The sequence below is a fragment of the Vipera berus genome (genome assembly GCF_964194415.1).
Source record: "Vipera berus genome assembly, chromosome: 13".
Lineage (NCBI taxonomy): Eukaryota > Metazoa > Chordata > Lepidosauria > Squamata > Viperidae > Vipera > Vipera berus.
In genome coordinates, this window is record NC_138216.1 from 2,883,600 (window position 1) to 2,899,389 (window position 15,790).

Below are 15,790 nucleotides of genomic sequence, written 5' to 3' on the forward strand. Positions count from 1 at the left end.
CTTCACTGCTGTCATTCCGACTCCTCTACTCATCTGTTTAGGCACAAAGAGATTCTCGAAGCATGAATGGGTAGAAGTCAGCCCAGGTCCTCATTGGTTCTTTGCTTCCTTTTGAAGTGGTGGAAGAAGTGAAAAAAAGAAAAAAGAGAAAGAATGCTTGGGAATGAGAGATAGAGGTGAATGCATTGCCGAATTAAAACTGTCTTTCTTGGCCTCTCCTCATTTTACTCCCTTCTAACCTCCGCACCTTCCAGCGCGACTTAAAAAAAACTTACCTGTTCCAGCAGTCCGGCCTGGCCTGATAGTTCTAATTGGGGTCCCAGTTTGTTTTTACTATTGTTTTTCACTATTGTTCAATCTGTATACCTACCTTACTCTGTACACCGCCCCGAGTCCCTCGGGAGAAGGGCGGTTTATAAAAACAAATAAATAAATAAATAAAATAAATAAATAAACCATTCCCCCGCTTAGAAGAAAAGAATATAATGCTACGTTAGAACCTGAGCATTGAAGTTGGAAAGAGTCCACACTTTCATTCAATATTTTCTTGTTAGTTCTGCCCCAGTTCTAGAAACGAGGTCCTTCTGTGTTCAGTCCTATGGGTATAAAGCAGGTATAAATTGCGGGAAATCGATCATAAAAGCAGATGCCCCATACAAAGGAATAAGCCACGCCCTTAAACCATTCATGTTTTCTTGGGGATAAGTATGGCGCTCCATGAATATGCATAAGAATATTGGTCCATTCGAAATGGAATGGGAATGTCACGTTTTCCTTTAGTCCTTAATAATGCTGCTGCCTTTTCAATTTCAGTTATTCTGGCAATATTGCCGTTGTTCAGAAACCAATGTTAATCTATCCTGAGGCCTAGCTTGGGTATCCTCTTTCAGTCTCGTCATAGAATCCAAGGACTGGAAGGGAGGTCTTGGAGGTCTTCTAGTCCGACCCCCTTCCTTAGGCAGAAGTCCTTATTCCATCTTGGCAGAAGTCCTTATTCCATCTTGGACAAATAGTTGTCCGAACTTTTCTGGAGAATCTCCAGGGATGGAGCACCCACGATTCTAGCAGGCAAACTGTTCCATGGATTAACCATACTCCGCATCGGGAACTGCGTCTTCTCTTGCCCCCCCCATCTTCTCTGCGTGGTGAGAATTCAACAACAGAAGGCAATCACACCAACCCTCTTGAAAGTGTCTGCATTGCTTTGGATGGGATCCTTCTTTCCAATCCTCACAGTCCTTCTCTAGCACTGATGAAGTTACCGAGTTTGGGTCGTCAAATGTCGGCAAGAAAACAAGCAAGCTCAGAGACCACCGAGGACCCCTAATCCTTCTCTCTTTCGTGGATCTTCACATAACAAGCACGTCCACCTTAGGCCAACAGTCTGAAGCCACTCAAACTGGCCGCAGGGTCACTGTAGCTAAGCCACAGGTTGCTCATTTCTGGGAATATTTTGAGGCCTGAAATCGGAAAGTGACCCAGCGTCACACGCTCAAGGCTTAGGGTGGGTGCATATATCTCATGCGCATGTACTTCTCGGGAATACGAAGTTTGGCATTTACAGTTATGTGGGCTCAGCTGGGGGATTTATGGCTGGGCACAGAATCACTGCCAGGGACACGGTGGCTCTGGGTTAGGACGCTGAGCTCGTCGATCAGAAGGTCGGCAGTTTGGCGGGTCGAATCCCGAGTGCCGCGTAGCAGAGTGAGCGCCTGTTACGTGTCCCAGCTTCTGCCAACCTAGCACTTTGAAAGCACGTAAAAATGCAAGTAGAAAAATAGGGACCACTACGGTGGGAAGGTAAACAGCGTTCTGTGCACCTTTGGCATCTAGTCATGCCGGCCACATGACCACGGAGACGTCCTCGGACAAGCGCTGGCTCTTCGGCTTTGAAACAGAGATGAACACCGGCCCCTAGAGTCGGAAACGACTAGCACGCATGTGCGGGGGAACCTTTACCTTTACCTTTACAGAATCACCGGTTACATCTGGACGTTGGCTTCTCAGCTCTGTGAACAGTTCAGAATTGGGGAGATTAACAACAGTTCCAGTTCCGTAGTATTTGCGGCAATGTTTTTTGGAAAATCCCCCCCACCCCACCCCACCCCCGCGTGTATCCCAAATTACAATATCGTTCCACTCAAGATACAAAGGAATCAAATTTGCCATAAAGTTTTTTTCCCCCGCCCTCTGCTTCGTTACAACAGATGTCTGCGCTCGTGATGGAAGGGTTTGAAATATTTCAGTTGCTACTTCTAAATTGCATTAACTTATAATTTGGGGTTTTATAATGCTAAGCTGCCTTAATGTATAGTGTTTGATGAGCCGGTCTGGATTTGCATTGGTTTAGACATGGTTTAATTTTCCTTCCCTTTGCAACTCTTTTGTTGCAGTTTTTATTTTTAGCAATCTGTTATTATTCTCTTGTTCATGTAGGGAAATAATACTGTGTTTTCCCCAAATGAATAGCTCGAAGCAAAGCAATAACATATTGGTATTTTAATTTACTTATTAAATACACGCACTGAAATTTTTGAAAAGAGACACGGCGAAGTTGGCAGGATTTTTTTTAAAACCCCTCCCCCCCTTCTGCCATCTTTTTTTTCTGAAGTGTCTGAGGATTGCATAAGCCAAATTATTTACAGTTTGTCGATTCACAAAAGAGAAGCCGATTTGAGCTACTTTACTTTTCTGATAAGGAAAGAGGATTGAAATTGTTGTGATCTGCTGCTTTGTTAATTTCATTCTTGTTCACCAGTGTCCATAAAAAAATAGGTTTTATTTCTTCCCCCCCCCCTTTTTTTTAAAGAACCCTGCTTGGACCCTGAAAGCCTCTTTTGAGATCGCGCAGAACTCGTAAGATTAAACGAAACATGAAAAGATCCTAAAAATATAAGTCAGCAAGTGGTTGATAAAAATAGAAGTGCCTGGTAGCGGGGAGAAAAACAAAAAAAGAATTTGCTTTGCTTCCAGTGACAGGAAACTTCAAGTACAATGTACATTATGGGTATCTACAATGGAATGGCCTGAAGCCCTGCCAGTCCTAATTGGGAGCAGAGAACAGTAGAGATGGCTCCCACCACCCACCAACCTCTTGTGTTCAATACAGATGATGGTCTGGGTGAATATTTAAGTCCTGAGTTGCTCTTGGTGCTCTCTGAGTTTGGTTATTTGCTGCAGACATTTCATGACCCGACTAGGTAACATCCTCACTGCCATCGGTAGAAGGGAGTGGGGTTTGCGGAGTGGAGTAGGAGGAGGAAGAGGAAGAGGAGGAAGACTATGGGGTCCTTGTTGCCCTCTTAGCTTGGTGGTTTTCTTGCAGATGTTTCATGACCCGACTAGGTAACATCATCAGTGCTAGAAGGGAGTGAGTATTTACAGAGAGGAGGAGGAGGAGGAGGAGGAGGACTGTGTGGTCTTTGGGGCTGTCTGAGCTTGGTGGTTTTCTTGCAGATGTTTCATGACCTAACTAGGTAACTTCATAAGTGCTAGAAGGGACTGGGGTTTGTGGAGTGGAGAAGGGGGAGGAGGAGAACTGTGGGGTCCTTGGTGGTCTCTGAACTTGGTTGTTTTCTTGCAGACATTTCATTACCCAACTAGGTAACATCGTCAGAGCGAGTGAGTGTGGGGCTTGTTCACTGTTTATATACAGTTCCCTGCCCCACCAGTGTTGGTGGCATTGAACCTAGACTGTTGTTTACAGCTGGATGGATGGATGGAGAGAGAGAGAGAGAGAGAGAGTGACAGACAGACAGACAGACATATGTGGGGTCCTTGGTGCTCTCTGAGCTTGGTTGTTTTCTTGCAGACATTTCATTATCCAACTAGATAACATCATCCGCGCTGTTGTTACCTAGTCTGGGTAATAAAATCTGCAAGAAAACAAGCTCAGAGGACATCAAGGACCCCTCATTTCAACCCTGAGCTTCTCCTTGATTGGCATTTAACTCCTTGCCGGTCTTCCTCCTCCCCTTTACAGGTGCTGGCGCCTCAACCAACACCGTGACCCCCACGATCGTAATCCCTCCACAGAACTCAAGTGCAACCCCTGGGAGCAAGGAAGCCATCCTGGAGTGTCTGGCCAATGGCAGGTAAGGTGAACCCAACCCCCAACAGGAGAGCCGATTGGTTGGGGTGGTTAACGCAACAAGCTAGAAGCTGGGAAACGGCGAGTTTGAGTCCTTCCTTGGGTGACCTTCAGCCAGCCTCTCTCACTCAATTCTAAGACAAGCCATTTGGAAGATCTGTATTCATCACTTAGTACAACTTTCTTTATTCAGCTTTGCAGCCAACTTTGTCTTTTGCAACCTTACCAAAATATGTGTCCTTTTGGCGCAGACAGATTTAAAAAATGCATGTATGTAGGTATGTATGTAGGGACGCGGTGGCTCAGTGGGTTAGGACGCTGAGCTTGTCGATCAGAAGGTCGGCAGTTTGGCGGGTTGAATCCCGAATGCCGCGTAGCAGAGTGAGCGCCTGTTACTCGTCCCAGCTTCTACCAACCTAGCAATTAGAAAGCACGTAAAAAATGCAAGTAGAAAAATAGGGACCGCTACGGTGGGAAGGTAACAGCGTTCCATGCGCCTTTGGTGTCTAGTCATGCCGGCCACATGACTACGGAGACGTCCTCGGACAAGTGCTGGCTCTTCGGCTTTGAAACGGAGATGGGCACCGGCCCCTAGAGTCGGAAAACGACTAGCACGCATGTGCGGGGGAACCTTTACCTTTTACCTTTTATGTATGTATATATGTGCTTGAGTGGTGTCCATTTTTCCCTAGCAGCAACGAGGAGGAAAGGAAAATAATTAGATTAAATTATTTGTATAGAACTACTGTAAAACACCACAGATTTACCTCATCTGGGCCACCGTTTGGGATAATTGTCCAGAGTGCCAGCAATTTTTAAAATCAATAATGACCTCATTTTCTTCCACATTCTGGGCAAAAAATAAATGTTTGGAAAAGAGGAAATCGAGGTATTGACTGCTGGGCAACTCTTGTACCCAAAATAGGGCTTAATGAAAATTGGGAACTCGCACGTTTTCCTTCTGAGCAACTTGTTGTATATCTGGCCTTGATAAAAAGAGGCAAAAGATGCAGGCCGGAAGAAAATCTGGAATGCTTCGAGGCCGGGGCCCGGTTCCTTTTTCCTATGAAAGCAGAGATTTCAATTATTTCAATTATTTATAATTGAATTATAATGGACGTATTTCTTGATACGGACGCACCCCGTGAGCCGCATTTATTTTTTACCGTCCTTCCCTTAGGCGAAACAAACCATTAGCATGAAGAAGTAAAATTACCATTCTAATTAAAGGTGGCCGTTGGACGTCAGTTGAGCCTGCCCTACTGGTGGACAAAATGAAAGAACAGCAGATGTTCAGAGACTTCAGCTAATGTTTGAACTTTCTCTGTATTTGTTTACTGAGACGCTCGATCAGGCGTGTCCAGCCTTGGCAACTTTTAAGACCTTACAGATTTAAAGCTCCCAGAATTCCAAAGCCAGCACAGCTGGGGACTTCTGGGAGTTGAAGTCCACGGGCCTTAAAGTTGACAAGGTTGGAGACCCCTGCACTATATCATTCTTCTCTCCTGGGGAGGAGAGGAGATACAGCCTGTTCTGCATGCCCTCATCTAGCCTTCTCCCCTTACTACTGGGATGATCCCCCTTCCATTACCAGTATTAGAGCAATGCTCAACTGTCCCGTTACCTTCTGTCCCTGGAAGGGTAATAGGTCAAGGAGCAAAGGTCTTGGACTCTGACTCTGTTGCTCTCTCCTCCATTCTGATATCCTTTACAATATCTTGGATATCAGCTGTCGTGCTTCTCAAGTAACACCTCTACTCCGCAAGCTGCATTGGCTCCCGGTTGCCCTTCGGGTGATTCAAGGTGCTGGTGATGACCTATAAAGCCCTAAATGGCTTGGGTCCGGGATATCTGAGGGAACACCTGCTGCCGGCATCAAGTTCCCTTCGTCCAGTGCGCTCCCACAGGGAGGGTCTTCTCAGGGTGCCACCGGTAAGAGATTGCCGGCAGACAACACCCAGGGATAGGGCCTTCTCAGTGGGTGCGCCTGCCCTTTGGAACCAGCTGCCAGTGGAGCTGAGGACTGCCCCCAACCTCCGTTCATTCCGCCGGGACCTGAAGACCTGGCTCTTCGAGCACTCTGGCCCAGGCTGAGGATTAATCTTAATTTTAACTGGGGTTTTATTTATGCAGGGACAAATATAATTTTTTTTAAATTTGTTTTTAACTTTTGTATCTTGGTTTTTTAATCACCCTGTAAACCGTCCTGAGTCCTTCGGGAAAGGGCGGTATATAAATGTAATAAAATAAATAAATAAATAAATAAAGTAGCGTGGTTCTACCAGGCTGGGGGTTATGGGTTTTGAAGGGCCCATCGCTCTGGAGGACATCTTCTTATGAAAGGCTATTCCCTTCCCTCCCCACCTTTCCTTTTCTTTTTGCTGTATATTTTTGCAGAAGATCTGAGAGCTGCTTCTGAGCTTCTTTCTAAGCAACTCCTTCTCTGCACACTGGTGGTTCTTTCTTAGCGGCAGGAGGCTTACGTCATAACTTACGTCAGAGCAATAACGGACACATGTGTTTTGTTTTTTTCTCCCCCTCCTAGCCCCATTGAGAAATTAAGTATCACCTGGAAGAGGAATGGGAAAATCCTCAATGGGGTTGGCAGCCTGGGCAGACGTCTAGCTATCGCAAACCCAACTTCAGCCGACATGGGAATGTATGTCTGTGAGGCACAACTGAACGACAGCCCCGGCGAGCCTGAAAGAGCTGACACCTTCCTGTCTATCCTGGGTAACGCTGCTTTCTTTTCTTTTTCTTTTTCTTTTTTCATATTAAGCATCTTAAACCGAAGGGTAATAGCCAGTTGATAATAGTTATTTTAATACGTCGTTGACTTGCCGGTCAAACTTCTCCACAGAGGATAAAACAAAGGAGGGAGTGTAAGGCAGTCTTCTGATATTAAGGATATTAATAGGACATGTTCTTCCTTGTAGAAATTGTTTGTTTGCTTATTGGATTTCAAGGCCAGCTGACTCCAAAATGGCTGACATTATTTACACAAATACCTAATTTAAAAGCAAACATGCCCTCCCAGACAAAACTGCATAAGTAACATGAAAATGAAAGATGAATACAGTATATATATATATATATATATATATATATATATATATATATATATATATATATATATATATATATATATATATATATATATGTATATATGTATATATGTATATATGTATATATGTATATATGTATATATGTGTATATGTATATATATATATATATATATATATATATATATATATATATATATGCAAATTATTCAAATTGCTAATAAAGAATTTTGGGAGGCTGAAATGATCATTTCGAACTCTTTATGTTCTCATCAGTCAGTCATACCCTTTATCTGAGATTCGAACCTGGGCTGATTATATATTAGGCAGTTGTTTTAACTTCCTGAGCCACAGGTTCTTTCTCTCTTTTATTAGCTAGAACGCAAGGCAAATACACACACACACACACACACACAGTATATATGTATATGTATATATATATATATGTATATATAGTTCCACAGACACCCTAATCCAAGACCTGGGAACAGAGCCAGGTCTTAAGAGAGCTCTGGCACAATGCTGTTCCTCACGAACAGAAGCCATTCAAAATCTTCAGTTGTGATTGTCAAACTAGAACGAGTCTAACTGCTAAGACACTTGTGAGGCTTCTCTTTCCTGGGAGATGTTCAGGGACTTTCTCCTTATGCCCTAAGAACACCCGCCTTCCTAGGTTGCCATGAACCTCAGCCCTTTGTGTATCCAGGTGCGCTGAAAGATTTAGAGTCTGAATCAGAATAGAAGCTGGAAGGGACCCCGGAGGTCTTCTAGTCCAACCCCCTGCTCAAGCAGGAGAACCTACGCCATCTCAGACAGTCCCTATATCATCTGTACCAGAGGGTGTTCCAGCCCCATCTTCTGTTTCCTGCTTTATACTATACATTACGTCAAGGTTGGTTTTAAGTTCCATCCTCATCCTTCCATTTCTCCCTTCCTTTCACTTTTTCAAATTATTGCCTCTCCTTTCTTTCCAAGAACAAGAACCCATTTCTGTTATTTATGATTCGGATTAAGATCAGTTTATTCCACCCTCGCCACCCTGCAGTTTTATAGTAACTCCTTTAAAAAAAAATTTTTTTTTGCTGTGCTGTCAGAGCCTGCCTCTTGCAGTGTTGCAAGCAATGTTTCTTCGGCTGCGGTTAGCCCTTAAGTGGCGTTCGGCTAATATAAAACAAACAAACAAAACAAGCAGAGGTAAAAGATCTGAAAAGTTGCAAGAGCTTTGATTAGCAGCTTCTGTTTCTTTGTGTGCCCTGCTTTATTCCTAATCTCGGTTTTCAGAGGGCTGCTTGATGAACAAAATTACCAACAGAGGCCAGAGTGTTAAAAAGTCAGAAGACAAGCCAGGCAAAACACGAGTGATCAATTCCCTTTTCTTGCCCCTTTGACACCCGAAGTCCTTCTCATTTTAATCTTTATCCAGCTTGGCCTGTTACATTTTTATGTATATGCATTTGTGCCACAACAGACTCTGGAATAATTCATGAAAAATTTAAAAGGAGAATCCCTGCAAGGTTTTAATTGGCAAGGGAACAGAATCTGGAGGAAAATAGAACCAAATTTAAAAACGAGAGTGCTCATATAAAAGGGATAATTCTTTCTAAGCTATCCTGGAGGTGTTTCTCGTACAAGGCTGCATTATTAAGCCCTGTTTTAGTAGCACATAAAAACTTAATTATACTTGTCCATTTGTGCACGTAAAACATATGCTGGGGACGCAAGTAAGGCACACCACACTGCAAGTTTTGGCTTGAGCAACAAAACATTTCTTGAACTAGTTTAGAATAAAATCCATGGCTAAAATGGCTAAACGTTATTTGCACTGGGAACGCCGTCCATTGTATATTTCATCACAAGTCTGGAAATACTAGAAAGGCTACATACGTAGGCTTTCTTTCGTTGGGATAAAAACTTAAGCACGGCCAAAAAGTAAAATAAAATAAAAACATTACGGTTTTCAGAAAGGTCTTTAAGGGGTCATGTTTATAATTGAGCTGCGATACTTGAAACAGTTCACCCTGGAATCTGAAGGAATTGTTCCAGAAATCAATAGACAATGATAATTATATGTCTCTACAAGGCAGATACAATTGACAATTTGGAAGCAGGACTCATAATAAAGATGAGCATGATGTTGATGGGCAAAAGGCCATTTTTTTTAATTTTAATTCCATTTATATCCCGCCCTTCTCCGAAGACTCCGGGCGGCTTACAAGCTTAGCAGTAGCCTTCATTCTATGTATATGCCTGCTTATTAGGGCTTTCACACACACCCCAAGCGGCATTATTACAAAGTCAGCTTAATTGCCCCCAACAATCTGGGTCCTCGTTTTACCTACCTCGGAAGGATGGAAGGCTGAGTCAACCATGTGGATGATGTAAAACAGACATGTCAAACACAAGGCCCGGGGGCCCGGATCCGGCCCGCGAAGTGGTTTCATGCGGCCCGCGAAGCCATCCTGGAAACAGTGAGGGAACGGCCCCCACTGCCTTGGCCCTGGCCCAGAGACCCTCCTTCTGCCAGAGACCCTCAGATCTGTCCCACTCCTGCCCAGGCCCCCATAGGCACCCTTGATGCGAACGATGTAGAGCTGGCCACGCCCACCCAGTGCGCCATACATACTCTAGCCACGCCCACCCAGTAGGCCATGTCCACCCTGGCCATACCCACCCGGCCCCCCAAGGGCAACCGCAATGCTGATGCGGCCCTCAATGAAATTGAGTTTGACACCCCTGATGTAAAACGAAGGTTCAGTTCTCGGTAGGTATTAGAAAAGTTGAGGGTGCAAATTCAATTTATTGGCTTAAAAGTCAAGCCTTCACAAAGTTCTCATTGCTATGAAGGAGGAGAGAAGGAAACAGCAAGGAGGACAAGTTGACTATGATTCTGCTTTTCTCTAGTGGAAGAAAAGGCAGGCTAGACTGTTTTGGGATAACACGGCGCTCAGTTACGACAAGCGGATCTGCGGTTAACCCAAAAGGAGAAAGTGAGAGACGATGCTGGGAAGTCCATCGTGGGTTAAAAAGATCTAGGAACAATGAGAAAAATCAGGGTCAAAGAAAATCAAGCCTTTGACTTTCCAATAATGTCTAGGGGTGTTTGGGTGTTTTTTTTTTGCCTCCTGTCCACAGTAAATGCATCTCTATATGTTAGTGTCTACTTAGGCATAGAAAATCTATTATAGTTGAAAATTTATACTATTAAAAAGCTATAAATTGTACAAACAGCTAAGCACGTTGGTTTCACTCTACAGGTTTAATTTTCTCAGAGACGCAATTTCTTGACGCCTCTGTTGCAAAGAGGCAGTGAGAGCAGACACCAAGGTTTTTTTTTAAATAATTAATAGGAGGACATTACATCTAAAATGTACGGGAAGAAAGATCGTAAGATCATTCTGAGTTTTTCCCCCAAGATTTGCATGCGGATGTGATTTGGGTTTATTAAGCTAGTAATGAGATAGTGTGTGTGACACACTTAGGTGTGTGCGTGTCTCTGTTTCTGCCAGAAGCAAGACAGCCGCTCCGAAATGTAGGAACAAAAAAAAAAATTCGTTGAATTGATAACCACGAATTAAAATTAATTGCCTGTAAAATTAGGTATCCATTCATAAAATTAAATGAATCCCCATCCACATCTATCAACTATATTCAGACTTGGGAGAAACCACCAGTCTCAAATTTGGCAACACACAAACCCATGCAACAATCACACACACACACATTCCTCTCCCCTCATTTTTAGTAGAAGCTGTCAAAAAACAACAACAAAAAAAAAACCACCCCAGGATGATGGGAGAGTTGTGTAGGGAAGGGATGCCCAAGGGAGCAGCGGGGCAATAAAACTGGATGGAGAGGAGAGGAAAAGATATTTAGACCAGGAAGAGAAATAAAACCATTCAAAAGGATTGAAATTGAGGGTGGAGGTTCATTCCCTGAGCTTGTGGGTGGGTTTCCAAACACTTCGTTACCAGGCTAGGTAACATCTTCAGCGGAGTTTAGGGGGCGTCAGTGTCGGTGTTCTTCTGCTTAGAAGGGCTTTGTGTGGTCAGTAAGTCTTGTGATGGAGAGGTCACGTCAGGTGAGGATCCTCGTGATGGGTCTTGACCCATCACACCTGACCCATCCCAAGACTTGATGCGACCCACACCTGACCCATCGCAAGACCCTCATCTGATGTGACTCTTACCTGACATGACCCTCATCAGACGTGGCCTCCACTTCACAAGACCTACTGACCACACAAAGCCCTTATAAGCAGAAAAACACGACAGTGACATCCCTGAAGATGTTACCTCGGAGAACGAACCTCCACCCTCATCCTCCACCTGAGCTGCAGATATTTGCCACTAGATGAGCACCAGTGAGGCATCCTGTGCTTTTCCAGCCACTTTCCGCTTGCAATCTTTGAAGGGGTCCCTGCTTTTAGCAGAGATACGTTGCCACCATTTGCACCTCTTCTCCATCTTCTGACTTTCAATAGAGTCTTTTCTTTGAACGGAAGATGGTCTGCACCACAGAGATTTTATTTTTTAAAAAAAAACACCCTTGTTTTCCTAACAGCCAGTACAGTAATGGCTGAAGCCATCCTTCCTTTTCTTCCAGTTCTTTTAAGACTATTATTTTTTTATCAATGTCATAGCTGTGGCTGGAATAGATTTTGGCAGATGTCCACCGCCTGAAGAAAGATGAAGAACAAATGCTGGATCTTTCTTGATTTAAGCTGTCAATGGAACAACTCAGCCGGCTTCTGCTAATGAACCCTTAGCCCACTTCACGACAAGCAGTAGCCATAGCAATTTGTGTTGGCCTTTGCAGCTCTCGACAAAGCCAGGAGTTGAGAAAGAGAAGGGCCCAAAAAGATGATTTTTTGCAGGCTAAACCTCAAGATGGGACTCATAGAAGACACCTTGTAAGGTTGCCAATAAAGGAAATAGTGAAGAAGAAGGATGGCAGAGCCCGAGGGTGGAATCAAGTGAGGAAGGGTCTAAGTTCAATTCTTCTCGAATTCCATTGATCTGGCACCAATTTAGGGCTGACCACTAGTTGACGAGACTGCTGTGCGTAGGCATGAGAAATAAACCAGCTTAACTGGAGCTTAACATGTGATCCTGATTCTTCCTGACTTGTAGCCTCTTGCGTGGTGGCGCCTTTGTGGGTTGAGATTTTCTATAAAGATGAAATGAATGGTTACCCTGAACCAGGATAAAAATGGATTAAGGAAGGTTTGCACCTCAATAGGGTCAACTGGGAAGGAATGTACAGTAGTTGCTCCGTGGTTGTTAGTTCTAATGAAACACGTATGAACGCAGACGAATTAATTCAAACCCTAGGAGCCCCTTTACTAGGAGAAAGGTTGCAATTATAGTCCAAATAGCAGGGAGCTGAGCCTGTCGATCAGAAGGTCGGCAGTTTGGCGGGTCGAGTCCTGAGTGCCACGTAACAGAGTGAGCGCCCATTACTCGTCCCAGCTTCTGCCAACCTAGCAGTTCAAAAGCACGTAAAAAATGCAAGTAGAAAAATAGGGACCACTACAGTGGGAAGGTAACAGCATTCCGTGCGCCTTTGGCATCTAGTCATGCCGGCCACATGACCACAGAGACATCCTCGGACAAGCACTGGCTCTTCGGTTTTGAAACGGAGATGAGCACCGGCCCCTAGAGTTGGAAACGAGTAGCACACATGTGCGGGGGAACCTTTACCTTTACCTTTACCTTAAACTTAATCCTGAGTGTTTTCTTGATTTGGCTTGATGCTTACTTCAGATCCCTTCCTTCGATTTGACAGTGGTCAGTGTTATCAATTTAGGATGCTGCCGTTCCTTACCAGGCTTGCTTTCAAAGATAAAAATTAAATAGCAAGTGAAGTCTTCTCTTATTAGACAAGCCAAAATTGCAAAGAGCGGGCGTTCTTGTTCACATGTGACAGAACCGACTCGGGAGGGCTGTAGGAACGCCGCACCAGCCTTGGTTAGTCCAAAGCTGTTGTGACGTAGCTAAATTTAAATTTCCCACCTTCATGGCCCACCGTGAGGAAAACGTGATGGGATCCTTATGCACAAGGCCCTGCTACATTCCTGCTCTCGTGTTTTATGTCTGAAGCTGCACGGGTTATTGAGCAGAAACGGAGGCCGGCCCTTTCATCTAATCTATTGCTGTAAATAAAACCTTTATGGAAGAACCTTCTCAGCAGAGAATTGAAAAATTCACTGATTCGTGCTTGTAAAATGAGAAGGCCCTCGGCTCGGATGTTCATCTGCCGCGCGGCGCTCTAAATATGTATCGGCAGTGATTCCATACGCTCTGAAAGGCAGGTTCCTCACCGCCGATAATTGTTGAGGTGTTTTTTTTTACGAGCCCGTTGATGAAAAGAAACGGTGAGCTCAAAACTAGAAGTCAGACTTACACCATTTGTAACACTATATTGAACCAATAGGGGCGACAGAGGTGAGTGGGTCTTCTCTATGCTTGTACCTAAGTGTGGTCTTCTGCAACCAAGGAGAGTAGCTCTCCCATTGGAGAAGAACTAATGTGGTCTTCTGGTTTGTCTTCCGTAAGAGCCGCCGCATTTTACTGCTGAACCGGAACACCGGATTTTGCTAGAAGTACAGAAGACAGTGAGCATTCCATGCCAAGCCACGGGTGAGTAGGGCAATGAACAAAGAACTTCATTTTAAAATGTACAGGTAGTTCTCGGCTTAAAAGCACGATTGGGACCAGAGTTAAGTGCCCAATTTGGTGACCTTTTCTGCCGTGGCAGTTAAAGAAATCAAGGCATTCGTTAAGAGATTCATCCGGTCACTAAGCAAATCTGGCTTTCCCCCAGTGACTTTGCTTATCTGTTGGGAAGGTTGCAAACGGCGACCAGCTGACCCCAGGATGTGGCGACCGTCATAAATACAGGCCGGTTGCCAAGTGCCTGAATTTTAATCCCATCACCACGGGGACGCTACGACAGTCGTAAATGCGAGGACTGATCGTAAGTCACTTTCCATTGCCGTCATAACTTTGTCACTAAAATGGTTGTAAGAAGAGGACTTCCTGTATTTATTCTTTATGCTTTTTTTAAAAAAAAAAATCTGTTCCTGGCTATGATAAGATGGAGCTGTCCAGCTGACTGCAATTTATTTACGTTTGGGTTAGTCATTTGGGAAAAAACAAAACACCACCTTTTTTTCCCCTTAAACAACCCAATATAAATAGCAAAGGGGCTGGAAAGGTGTGATGTTCTGAAGATGGCCCTCGGTCTTTGAGTGCTCCGTAAAGGCCGACCGAGAAAGGGCTGAACGTCTTGAGCCGAATGGATTAATGGAAGGGAAAGAGTTGCCGTGGGACCCGTAACTTACGTTGCGGAGAAGCAGTCAATGACCACAACAGCGGAAAGCTGCTTGTTCCTTAAAATTACGGAGCTTCTTCAAGAGGAGGAGAATGTCGGCGGCAACAGATGTCCAGCTGCAGTTACACTTCTTCCTTCATCCCCGTTTTCATGGGAAGATGTTCGAACAGACCAGAACTTGAAAAACATTCATAATCCCACTTAAATCCAAATGCCTTTCTCAGGAGGGTCCTCTTCAGCCAGAGGTTCCCGCGCCTCTTTTAGCATGCTAATGCAAAACAGTGGAAAGGAAGAGTAGATCTCTTGAGAAGGAGATGGCGCGGCACATTGCATTTCACCGCATGGCTGAGTCACTTTTGAGTCTGGATCTCATGAACGTAAGGCCCCAACTGTCTTCCTCCTCCTCCACTCCGTAAACCTCACTCCCTTCTAGCACTGATGATGTTATCCAGTTGGGTAGTGAAACATCTGCAAGAAAACAACCCAGCTCAGAGAGCTCCAAGGATCCCATAGTCCTCGTCCTCCTCCTCCTCCTCCTCCTCCTCCTCCTCCTCTCCACAACCCCAACTCCCTTCTAGCACTGATGATGTTACCTAGTTGGATCATGAAATGTCTTCAAGAAAACAACCAAGCACAGGGAGCAGCAAGGACCCCACCGTTCTCCTCCTCCTCCTCCTCCTCCTCCTCCTCCTCCTCCTCCTCCTCCTCCCAACCCCATTCCCTTCTAGCACTGATGATGTTACCTAGTTGGATCATAAAATGTCTGCAAGAAAACAACCAAGCACAGAGAGCAGCAAGGGCCCCACCGTTCTCCTCCTCCTCCTCCTCCTCCTCCTCCTCCTCCTCCTCCTCCTCCTCCTCCTCTCCACAACCCCACTCCCTTCTAGCATTGACAATGTTACCTAGTTGGATTGTGAAACATCTGCAAGAAAGCAACCAAGTTCAGAGAGCCCCAAGGACCCCACAGTTCACCCTGGAGCTACAAATATTCTCTTCTATCAGAATGAGCCACTCTTTTGTGGTCTGGACAACCTCTCTCAACTGATCCCATCTGGGAATCCCAGCACCCCTCCCTTCTAACATCTCAGATGGTTCTCTAGTTCACCCAGCAGACTCCTTGCGCCTAGAACCTCCCCATGAATCCAGAGACCCTCTTAAAAAAGCACTTTGTATCGCCTCCTGAAGGATGCAATTTGCCTAGTTACATTTACGCAGGTGGGGCTTTTTCAGGTATCTTAAGTCTTTGAGGAACACCGGTGCTTAATGGGTTTCCAATGACTGCGAAGCACCCCTGCCTACAATTCGG

The 15,790-nt window shown here is 44.7% G+C and overlaps 1 protein-coding gene across 1 annotated transcript in view; it reads left to right on the forward strand.

Annotated features, from left to right (window-relative positions):
- Window positions 1-15,790, forward strand: part of SDK1 (sidekick cell adhesion molecule 1) — a 335,333-nt gene that overhangs the window by 185,007 nt on the left and 134,536 nt on the right. The window contains exons 6-8 of the mRNA XM_081337826.1: window positions 3,983-4,094; window positions 6,636-6,823; window positions 13,707-13,790. Coding sequence (XP_081193952.1) covers window positions 3,983-4,094; window positions 6,636-6,823; window positions 13,707-13,790 — 384 coding nt within the window. The remainder of the gene's footprint in view (window positions 1-3,982; window positions 4,095-6,635; window positions 6,824-13,706; window positions 13,791-15,790) is intronic.